The sequence below is a fragment of the Pristiophorus japonicus genome, chromosome 5 (genome assembly GCF_044704955.1).
Source record: "Pristiophorus japonicus isolate sPriJap1 chromosome 5, sPriJap1.hap1, whole genome shotgun sequence".
Classification (NCBI taxonomy): Eukaryota; Metazoa; Chordata; class Chondrichthyes; family Pristiophoridae; genus Pristiophorus; species Pristiophorus japonicus.
Window position 1 is genome coordinate 292,659,149 of NC_091981.1, and position 12,214 is coordinate 292,671,362.

Below are 12,214 nucleotides of genomic sequence, written 5' to 3' on the forward strand. Positions count from 1 at the left end.
GAAGAAGTTTCTCCTCTTACCCCTTATCCTTAGACTGTGACCCCTGGTTCTGGACTTCCCCAACATCGGGAACATTCTTTCTGCATCTAAACTGTCCAATCCTGTCAGAATTTTATATGTTTCTATGAGATCCCCTCTCATTCTTCTGAACTCCATTGAATATAAGCCTAGTTGATCCAGTCTTTCTTCATATGTCATCCCGGTGAATCTTCACTGCACTCCCTCAGTAGCAAGAATGTCCTTCCTCAGATTAGGAGACCAAAACTGTACACAATATTCCAGGTGAGGCCTCACCAAGGCCCTGTACAATTGCAGTAAGGCCTCCCTGCTCTTATACTCAAATCCTCTCGCTATGAAGGCCAACATGCCATTTGTCTTCTTCACCACCTGCTGTACCTGCATGCCAACTTTCAATGACTGATGTACCATGACACCCAGTTCTCGTTGCACCTCCCCTTTTACTAATCTGTCACCATTCAGATAATAATCTGCCTTCCTGTTTTTACCACCAAAGTGGATAACCTCACATTTATCTACATTATACCGCATCTGCCATGTATTTGCCCACTCACCTAACTTGTCCAAGTCACCTGCAGCCTCTTAGCATCCTCCTCACAGCTCACACTGCCACCCATTGCAAACTGTCAACTGCAAATATTACATTCAATTCCCTCATCTAAATCATTAATGTATATTATAAATATCTGGGGTCCAAGCACTGAACCTTGCGGTACCCCACTAGTCACTGCCTGCCATTCTGAAAAGGACCCGTTTATTTCTACTCTTTGCTTCCTATCTGCCAACCAGTTCTCTATCCACGTCAGTACATTACCCCCAATATCATGTGCTTTAATTTTGCACACTAATCTCTTGTGTGGTACCTAGTCAAAAGCATTTTGAAAGTCCAAATACACCACATCCACTGGCTCCCCCTTGTCCACTCTACTAGTTACATCCTCAAAAAATTCTAGAAGATTTGTCAAGCATGATTTCCCTTTCATAAATCCATGCTGACTTGGACCGATCCTGTCACTACTTTCCAAATACGCCGCTATTACATCTTTAATAATTGATTCCAACATTTTTCCAACTACCGATGTCAGGCTGACCGATCTATAATTCCTCGTTTTCTCTCTCCCTCCTTTTTTAAAAAGTGGGGTTATATTAGCTACCCTCCAGTCCAAAGGAACTGATCCAGAGTCTATAGAATGTTGGAAAATGACCACCAATGCATCCACTATTTCTAGGGCCACTTCCTTAAGTACTCTGGGATGCAGGTTATCAGGCCCTGGGGATTTATCGGCCTTCAATCCTATCAATTTCCCTAACACAATTTGCTGACTCAAAAGGATTTCCTTTAGTTCCTCCTTCTCGCTAGACCCTCGGTCCCCTAGTATGTCCGGTAGGTTATTTGTGTCTTCCTTACTGAAGACAGAACCAAAGTATTTGTTCAATTGGTTTGCCATTTCTTTGATCCCCATTATACATTCACCTGTTTCTGACTGTATGGGATCTACATTTGTCTTCACTAATCTTTTTCTCTTTACGTATCTGTAGAAGCTTTTGCAGTCAATTTTTATGTTCCATGCAAGCTTACTCTCATATTCTATTTTCCCCCTCCTAATTAACCCCTTTGTCCTCCTCTGCTGCATTCTAAATTTCTCCCAGTCCTCAGGTTTGTTGCTTTTTCTGGCCAATTTACATGCCTCTTCCTTGGATTTAACACTATCCTTAATTTCCCTTATAAGCCACAGTTGAGCCACCTTCCCCGTTTTATTTTTACACCAGACAGGGATGTACAGAACCCCAGGAAGGAAATGGAGCTCTAAATAAAGTGCAAATAACCTCAGTAGGGCACTACATGGGCGTTACCAGCAGAGAAATAATGAATTTCAGGTGCAATGCATTCAACAATGATCCTTCACAATGGCTTGTTACAACTCTTAAAGGGGAGGTTGTATCATTGTGTAGATCCTCATTTTCAGCATTGCTGGCTCTGAAGGCAACCTGTGAGCAATTTATTCCCCTGGTTGATCCCACTTCCATGGAGAGAGCTCGTCAATTTACAAACGTGTCATTGGAAGCATTGGTGGTTGGAGTGGAGCGAAGGAGAGCAGTGCTGTTCCTGACCACTGGAAGGAGGCCATTGCCCCAGGTCTTCATGGCAATGTGGGGGGAAGTGGCCCACGTGGTCTCAGCCAGTGTGGTGGAACACAGCCTGACACAGTGCCAGAAGAAATTTAATGACCTCACCTCAGGTTCCAGCATATGAACCTCAGTCTGTGCACACTGTGCAAAGCACCACACCCCCATTACTCACCCACCACTCATGTGCACCGACTCAAACTCACATCCTCAACTCATACCTTGCCTACAATCACAGCTATTCACCAATGGCAGGCACATCTCCCAAACACATAGCTAGACTCTGACTCACACACATTTGTTTATGTTGCAGGCCAAGATAGCTCACAATAGGAGGGAGCAGCAGAGAACAGGCGGGGTTGATGTGCAGCTCAAGGAGCCCTCAGACCTAGCGGAGCGAGTGCTGCGACTCTTTGGGCAGCAGGTGGTCGGTGACACCGACCCCATTGGGGGCAACAACGGTATCTTCATCCCCTCCATTTCTCATCCCACTTCCCCCTCACACAATGTCTTTATAACTTTCCAGCTCGTGATAAGTGCATTCATTGCTCCATTCCTGCCCCCCTGCCCAGTACCTTAATGTGAGTCTTGTGCCTTTATGCTTTCAGATAATCAGCAACCTAGGTATGTTGAGGTACTGCCCCAGGGAAGTGGCAGTGGGTCAGTGGAGCAGAAACCTGCTGTCATTCTCAGGTTTATTCTCCGTTTGGCAATCAGTAACTAGTGGGGTGCCGCAGGGATCAGTGCTGGGACCCCAACTATTTACAATCTATATTAATCACTGAGAAGAAAAGACCGAGTGTAACGTAGTCAAGTTTGCTGACAATCAAAGACAGCAGGAAAAGCAATGTGTGAGGAGGACATAAAAAATCTGCAAAAGGACATAGACAGGCTATATGAGTGGGCAAAAATTTTGCAGATGGAGTATTATGTTGGAAAGTGTGAGGTCATGCACTTCGGCAGATAAAAATCAAAGTTATTTAAATGGAGGAATATTGCAAACTGCTGTAGTACAGCGGGACCTGGGGGTACTTGTGCATGAAACACAAAAGGTTAGTATGCAGGTACAGCAAGTGATCAGGAAGACCAATGGAATCTTGCCCTTTATTGCAAAGGGGATGGAGTATAAAAGCAGGGTAGTCTTGCTACAGTTGTACAGGGTATTGGTGAGGCCACACCTGGAATACTGTGTCAGTTTTGATTTCCATATTTAAGAAAGGATATACTTGGTTTGGAGGCAGTTCAGAGAAGGATCATTAGGTTGATTCCGGAGATGAGGGGGTTGATTTATGAGGAAAGGTTGAGGAGGTTTGGCCTCTACTCATTAGAAGAATGAGAGGTGATCTTATCGCAACGAATAAGGTTATGAGAGGGCTTCACAAGGTGGATGCAGAGAGGATGTTTCCACTGATGGAGGAGACTAGAACTAGGGGGCATAATCTTAGAATAAGGGGCCGCCCATTTAAAACTGAGATGAGGAGGAATTTCTTCTCTCAAGTGTTGTAAACCTGTGGAATTTGCTGCCTCAGGGAGCTGTGGAAGCCGGGATAATGAATACATTTAAGACAGAGATAGACAGCTTCTTAACCGATAAGGAATTAAGCGGTTATGGGGAGCAGGCAGGGAAGTGGAGCTGAGTCCATGATTGGATCAGCCATGATCGTATTAAATGGTGGAGCAGGCTCGAGGGTCGTGTATGGCCGACTCCTGCTCCCATTTCTTATGTTCTTATGTCCTCTCTCAGCATGACAGCATTCCTGATCCCACGCTGCCACTCTGCCAGCCCAGACTGCTGCTGTCCAGCCTGAAGTGGTTCAGTCAACAGCCGGGCCTTCGAGACCCAGAGCTAGTCGAGGGCATCCTGAAAGGCCATCTGTGGTCTTTGGCACCTGCACTCAGCCGCCTTCCACCAGCCCTGAGGTGGTCACTGGGGAGACACTGCGTCGGAGCAGTAGGTTAGGAAAAGTGACGGTAAAGAGTGATTAGTCAATATCTTTGTTGTATACATGTGGTTAATGGTTTTTGATAAATTTTGTACTGGAATGTTACAGATTTGGTGCTGTCTCTCATTTCAGTTTTGGGGTGTGGTATGGAATGACAAATTGATGGAATGATTGGGACATGCTCACTAGCCTGAGGCCTTGAAGGCCCTGGAACCAAAGTCTGATGAGGCAGTGATGAACCGACCAGAAGTCCAATTGAGTGGCTGCCTCCTCCATCACTGCTGTTCATCCTCCTCTTACTCCTGCTCCTCTTCTTCCTCCTCCTCCTTGTCTTTCTCATTTTCCTGAGGTGGTGGAGCTATGCCTGGTGGGTAATGGCTATGCCCACATGATGGCCAAGCTGTGCAGCATGCAGCAGACGATGATGACAAGTGACACCCGCTCAGCCAAGTACTGGAGGACTGCTCCCGAGCGGTCAAGGCAATGGAACCGTTGCTTTAGCACTCCGATGGTCTGCTCAACGATGTTCCTGGCGCAGCATGGCTCTCATTATATGAGTGCTAGGCACGAATGCTGGGATTGCGAAGGGGAATCATGAGCCAGGTGGAGATTGGATAGCCCTTGTCTCGCAGCAGTCAGCCGCAAGCTTCATGTGGTGGATGGAAGAGAGCTGGCACACCGGTCTGGCGCAGGATGAAGGCATGGTGGCTGCTGCCAGGATAGCGGGCATTGACGGTGAGAATTCGCCATATGTGGTCACACACCAACTGCACATTAAGTGAATGGTAGCCTTTGTGGTTACGGAAAACCTCGGGATTGTTTTGAGGTGCCCGCAAAGCAACGTGGGTGCAGTCAATGGGCACCCTGCACCATGGGCAAGCCCATTATTCTGACAAAGCCACATGCCGCTCGCACTGCTCCTCTCTAGTCATGGGGAATGAAATGTAGTTCTCTTCTTCTTCTGTACAGAGCATCTATTTGACCTGGCGGATGGAGCAATGGACGGCAAACTGGGAGATGTTGGAGAATTTGCCTGTTGCACAATGGAAAGATCCGCTGGCATAGAAATTGAGAATGATGGTGACCTTGACTGCCACTGAGAGCCATGGTCACCCTGGTTTGAGGCTCGAGGTGTGGCTGCAGGAGGTGGCAGAGCTCTGTGACCACATTCTTGCTGAAGCGGAGCCTTCGAACACACTGTTGCTCAGTGCAATTCATGTAGGAGAACTGCTGCAGGATTACCCTGGGAGGGTAAGGCCTCCTGTTGGGAGCCCTCCTACCCCTGGCCACATGTTGCACTCCTTCTCTGTGCCTCAGTTACCTCTGACGTTGACGGGCGAGGTCAAGTGTCAGTACAGCCCCCATGACAGGATCCAAATATTGCAGTTTCGAATCTACCCTCATTGAAATTGAAGAATCTTTATGAGCCAGAGCACTCGTTAAACTGCAAAACGCTCAAGTCAGTCAAAAGGCCTGTAAGCCTATGTGAAACTGACAAGGCGGCATTGTTGGCCGACTAAAATTAAACCAGATGTTGACACCTTCAAATAGCGCTCCTCCCGTGGATGTCCGATTGTAAGCCGTCTCCTCAACCTATCGCTGTTAACGGCAAATGCACAAGCGGGACGAGAGGGAATTTTTAGTTCGGGGCACTACAGGGGTGGTGCGCACAGCAATGACATCACAATCTCCGGGCGCAGGAGATTGGAGCACAATGTCTTACCACTACCGCAAAACTCGGCGGAAGTCACTGATCTCGCCACGCTGGGTCGCAAACCCATTTGTGCCCCATTATTGCTACCTAGAGGCGCTAGCGGGAGGTGCAAAGAAGCCCAATTTCTCACCTTGGACATATTTATGCACACATTTGGAAGTGGCTTAGTGAGTTGCAGTGAATGGTGAGACATAATAATAACTCCCGCAATGGTTATGAGTATGAAAGGAATGGTTTGGTCATTGTCGGGAAGCTCTATGGTGTTGGTGTGGGGTGGCACAGCATCACGTAGCAGCCAGGGTGTACAGCATCAAGTGAAGTAAATCTGGCCATGGTGAGCTCATCACTGGCCTACCAGGCGGCAATGTGGTCAGGTGCTGATGCCCTGTGTCCTGTGCAGCATCAGTTAATTGTGGAGAAGGTTGGTGATAGGAAGCAGAGAGTCGGGACCTTTTCAGAATGGCAGGCAGTGACTAGTGGGATGCCTCAGGGCTCAGTGCTGGGACCCCAGCTATTTACAATATACATTAATGATTTGGATGAAGGAATTGAGTGTAATGTCTCCAAGTTTGCAGATGACACTAAACTGGGTGGCAGTGTGAGCTGTGAGGAGGACATTAAGAGGCTGCAGGGTGACTTGGACAGGTTAGGTGAGTGGGCAAATGCATGTCAGATGCAATATCATGTGGATAAATGTGAGGTTATCCACTTTGGGGGCAGAAACACGAAGGCAGAATATTATCTAAATGGCGGCAGATTAGGAAAAGGGGAGGTGCAACGAGACCTGGGTGCCATGGTTCATCAGTCATTGAAGGTTGGCAAGCAGGTACAGCAGGCGGTGAAGAAGACAAATGGTATGTTGGCCTTCATAGCCAGGGGATTTGAATATAGGAGCAGGGAGGTCTTACTGCAGTTGTACAGGGCCTTGGTGAGGCCACACCTGGAATATTGTGTTCAGTTTTGGTCTCCTAATCTGAGGAAGGACGTTCTTGCTATTGAGGGAGTGCAGCGAAGGTTCACCAGACTGATTCCAGGGATGGCAGGACTGACATATGAGGAGAGACTGGATTAACTGGGCCTTTATTCACTGGAGTTTAGAAGGATGAGAGGGGATCTCATAGAAACATATAAAATTCTGATGGGACTGGACAGGTTAGCTGCAGGAAGAATGTTCTCGATTTTAGGGAAGTCCCGAACCAGGGGTCAGTCTAAGGATAAGGGGCAAGCCATTTAGGACTGAGATGAGGAGAAACTTCTTCACTCAGAGAGTTGTTAACCTGTGGAATTCCCTACCACAGAAAGTTGTTGATGCCAGTTCGTTGGATATATTTAAGAGGGAGTTAGATATGGCTCTTACGGCTAAAGGGATCAAGGGGTATGGAGAGAAAGCAGGAAAGGGGTACTGAAGTGAATGATCAGCCATGATCTTATTGAATGGCGGTGCAGGCTCAAAGGGCCGAATGGCCCACTCCTGCACCTATTTTCTATGTTTCTATGTGTTATTGTTGCTGTTGGTGTGCTTGTGCTGCTGGTGATGAGCCTGGTCTTGGTGGGGTTCTGAGGACCAAGATGAGAGAGTATAAAGGGCACCCATGCTGATGTAATAGATGGCTGTTAATGGGGTTAGACTGGATGGAGACTTGTATAAAGACTTGCAGCGTTGTGAATCTGTTGTGGAAATGCAGTGAGGAAGAGCTTATGGCTGAGGGAAGATACCTCTGTAAGGTGGGAGCTTTTTACATTTGAAGCTGTCAACTCAGCAGCTGATTCAATGGCCACTGAACTCCCGCCTCAGCTCAACAGACATGTTCTGCAAGCAGCGAGGGCCCCATGGATGAGCACGTAAAATCAAAAGGTGAGCTCAAATGTATTCTTAATGATCCCTAAAGCAACAACAACAACTTGTATTTATATAGCGCCATTAACGTAGTGAAATGATCTAAGGCGCTTCACAGAAATATAATGAGATAACAAAAATAAACAAGGTCATAATTACCTGAATTGGGTCCCCCGCCACTGCGTGTTGAGTCCAATCAGCACTTGATTTAGCGCTCCATTTGCTTCCTGAAGTGCAAACCCCGAATCTTTTAAAAGTTGCAAAATATCACAGCCTGGGGCGCTAATTCTTTCAACTTTGAATAGTTAGCACCCCAAATGGGGCACACCAGAATTTCTCCCCCGACAAAGTTAGTTGCTACATCCTCTCCATTTAAAGCCTTAAAATAGCCCAACAATCTCCTGTGTGTTAGGAGCTGCCTCAGCTCATGTTTAATCAATGTCCCCACCCATGTTGATCAGAAGAACATGAAGTTCTAGCAATGATAGCTGCCAGAGGAGGTTTGTTCTTACTTATAATTTACTCCTCAAAATAATAGGTTCTCAAAATTTAATATCACATGTCACAGATTTATTAAGCATACAATAACTATTATTAACAATAATTAAACATACATCTAACAGCAGCACTTAGGGCAAAACCTTGTGGGTTTTTGGCAGAAGAATTGACATATGTTACAGTTTCGAGCTCGGTAGACAGGTTTATAATCGAATTCCAAATTATATGTTCTAACATCCACTTTTTATATATTTTTTTGCACCCCTTCTACATGGCAAATCACACATGTCTGCATTATCGAGTACATTCAGCCTAGGTGAACTTTAATGGGCATATCTGTACATAAAATAAAGCAAGCCAAACATTTTATTATAACATTAGCAGACTTCAGAACAGGCTGATTAACCCTTTTTTTTACAATGACAACTTCCCATGCACTGCTTCAGTCTGGTTTGTGAGTAATGGTTAAATTTGCCCCATTGACTTTACTGCAGGAGGGTTTCATGGGCACCAGTTGACTTCCCGTGCAAAATTTCCATTCTTCACCTGTGAGGCCCTAAATTTCCAAGTGTTTTTTGGCATACTTGTGCCATAAGTTGGGCAAAAGTGCTGTGATAAGCTTGGGAAATACTCTGGGACCTGGTGTATCTTGGGGAAAGATCTCCTCGGCCAGTATCATTGACCCCAGCCTGAGATCTGTTGGTAGGCCGAAAGAAAGACTTTCATTTATGTAGTGCCTTTCACAACTTCAGGACATCCTAAAGTGCTTTGGAGGCACTTCAGAGAAGGTTCACTCGGTTGATTCTGGGGATGAGAGGGTTGATTTATGAGGAAAGGTTGAGACCTCTACTCATTGGAATTCAGAAGAATGAGAGGTGATCTTATCGAAACGTATAAGATTATGAGAGGGCTTGGCAAGGTGGATGCAGAGAGGATGTTTCCACTGATGGGGGAGACTAGAACCAGAGGGCATGATCTTAGAATAAGTGGCCGCCCATTTAAAACAGAGATGAGGAGAAATTTCTTCTCTCAGAGGATTGTAAATCTGTGGAATTCGCTGCCTCAGAGAGCTGTGGAAGCTGGGACATTGAATATATTTAAGACAGAAATAGACAGTTTCTTAAACGATAAGGGGATAAGGGGTTATGGGGAGCGGGCGAGGAAGTGGAGCTGAGTCCATGATCGGATCAGCCATGATCTTATGGAATGGCGGAGCAGGCTCGAGGGGCCGTATGGCCGCCTCCTGTTCCTATTTCTTATGTTCTTATGTAAAGTTATGTTCTTTGCAGCCAATGTAGTACTTTACCAGTACTCTGGGTGAGAGGAGGCATTCTGACAGGCCTGTTGGCTAGTAGAAGTGGGGCCCACCTGGTGGCCTAGGCCTAGGATTCTACCTTGACCTCCAAAGTTTGCCTCAAAACTTTTTTTTTACTATTCTGTGCCTGTGGCAGCTGCATCTTGGATACACTTTCCTGTGTCACTTGTTTCAGCTTCCCTGTGATGGTGCAATCTAAGATGCACTCAGTGGGGTGGGTGCCAGAAAAATGCAGGTTAGGAAACCTCTTGCTCACCCTGGAGTGCCCAGTGGGGTCAAGTGTGAGTGCATTCTTGCACTTACAGGTTCTCCAATATTTGATGGAGCTTTGAAGCAGAAGTAAGGTCATGCACGCATTTACTATGGAAATGCTCTATGGTTGTACCAAGACATTGAAAAGGTATATCTTCGTTTTGACTTCGTATTGGGTAACCCAGGAAACCCTATAGTACTAATAGTGCCTCTGGAAACACTAAACAATGTATTTCTTCTCTGCTAGTTAATAAGAATCCAAAGGTTAAAATATGGAAGAAAAAAACTTCCGATGACTCACTTTGGACACGGCCTCTCATCGAATTAGTGCCCACTGCAGGTTCATCCACCGAAGCCTATGGTATGTAAAAATCTTACAGCAAAGTTTAAGACATATATAGGTGCATAATAGGTGCATCATAGATGACTGTTATGAAAAGAATACTTGTATGGGGTCAGATAACTGGATATTCATGTCCAATTCTTTGTTTCCCTCCATGTTATTTTGTTGGAAAATAGCTACCAACTTGCTACACTAATAGACTAGTGATACTACTGGCTAATTTTTGTACACAGTTAAGTTGAACTCAACATCGATACCAAACGCATACTTGACCAGTTATTTATGTAAGAACCTCAAACCAAGTTTACCTTTTTAACTTTCTTTTAAACCAATCAAATTCTTAAATAAAAAAACAGTTGGGGAAAAATTGGCTAATCCCCAAAACTGGAATGCATTCAAGATAGTTGTCTAAATCAGTAGGTCGAGGAACTTACTAGGGACTTGGATATTTTAGATCTAGTATTGGGCAATGAGACAGGGTTAATTAAAAACCTTGTAGTAAAGGAGCCTTTGAGGAGCGATGATCATAATATGATAGAATTTTATGTTGAGTTTGAGAGTGATATAGTTAAATACTAAACTCGGGTCCTAAATCTGAATAAAGCAAACTAAATGGGTATGAGAGGTGAGATGTCGAAGGTAGATTGGGAAATTAGATTAAAAGATAGGATAGTAGAAAAGCAATGGCAAACATTTAAATGCATAATTCATAATTCATAATGAATATACATTCCCTTAAGGAATAAAAACACTACGGGAAAAATGGTACACCCGTAGCTAACAAGAGAAATTAAGGACAGTCTTCGATTAAAGGAAGAGGCCTATAATGTTGCCAAAAAGAGCAGTAAGCCTGAGGATTAGGAGGATTTTAAAATTCAGCAAAGGAAGACCAAGAAATTGACAATGAAAGGAAAAATAGAATATTAGAGTAAACCAGCGAGAGGCCTAAAAGCTGACTGTAAAAGCTTCTATAGGTATGTAAAAAGAAAAAGATCAGCGAAAGTAAATGTGTGGTCCCTTACAGGCTGAGACAGGAGAAATTATAATAAGGAATAAGGAAATGGCAGATAAAGTAAACAATTTCGCCATCCGGAATGTCTGGGGTCGGTGGTGGGTTACAGCTGCGCTCCCGGCTCCAGCCCGGACTGTGAAAAGAATCTTCCCTAGATTGGGCTTGTTAAACCCATTCTGCAAGGTTCCCAGCCAATTAAAAGGAAGCATATCATCAGCCGGTTTGCTTAAAGGGACCATGGCCATATTCATTTCGACTGTTGTGCTGTCAGAGTTCTGCATCATTGAGGTGCTGCAAACACTGACAAACACTGCACAAAGGTGCACAGTTGCACCCAGGCTCTCCCATTACTCCCTCCAGATGCTTATGGAGGGAGTCACAGCACACAGGGAGGTTCTTTTCCTAAACAATGGGTGGAAGTGACCTCTCCAGGAAACCAAGACAGCCTGGTTGCGCATTGCATAGGAGGGTACAAGCAGGGATGTGGTCAGGAGGCGATGGCTGCAATGGTGTAAACCTTTCACTGATCTCAGTAGATCACAAAATGTTACTGGAAAGCCACACTCAACCTCACCCTGCTGTGCCACTCATCACATCCCTATCACTCTGCCTTCCAGACCCTACTCTTACATATCCTTACTTACACCAACGTACCTTGCAGCTCCACCCATCCCTCTCTCTCTATCTATCTACATTATAGATCCCTAAAGGTAGCAGACCAGGTAGATAAGGTGGTTAAGAAGGCATATGGAATACTTGCCTTTATTAGTCGAGGCATGGCATACAAGAGCAAGTAGGTTATGCTTGAACTGTATAAAACACTGGTTAGGCCACAGCTGGAGTACTGTGTGCAATTCTGGTCACCACTTTACAGGAAAGATGTGATTGTACTGGAAAGGGTGCAGAGGAGATTTACAAGAATGTTGCCTAGACTGGAAAATATTGGCTATGAGGAAAGATTGGAGATGCTAAGTCTGTTTTCTTTGGAACAGAGGAGGCTGAGGGGAGACCTGATTGAGATGGATAAAATTATGAGGGGCCTTGATAGAGTAGATAGGAAGGACTTGTTTCCCTTGGCAGAGTGGTCAACAACCAGGGGACATTAACGCCACAAAATCCAACAAAAAAAATCCAGCCCCAGGTGTGGTCTAAGCA

General features: G+C 45.2%; 1 protein-coding gene across 12 annotated transcripts in view; it reads left to right on the forward strand.

Moving 5' to 3' along the window:
- LOC139264758 (uncharacterized) overlaps positions 1-12,214 on the forward strand; it is a 680,593-nt gene that overhangs the window by 208,761 nt on the left and 459,618 nt on the right. For all 12 annotated transcript variants that reach the window (XM_070881817.1, XM_070881821.1, XM_070881822.1 and 9 more), the window contains one exon: positions 9,952-10,065. In XM_070881817.1, coding sequence (XP_070737918.1) covers positions 9,952-10,065 — 114 coding nt within the window. The remainder of the gene's footprint in view (positions 1-9,951; positions 10,066-12,214) is intronic.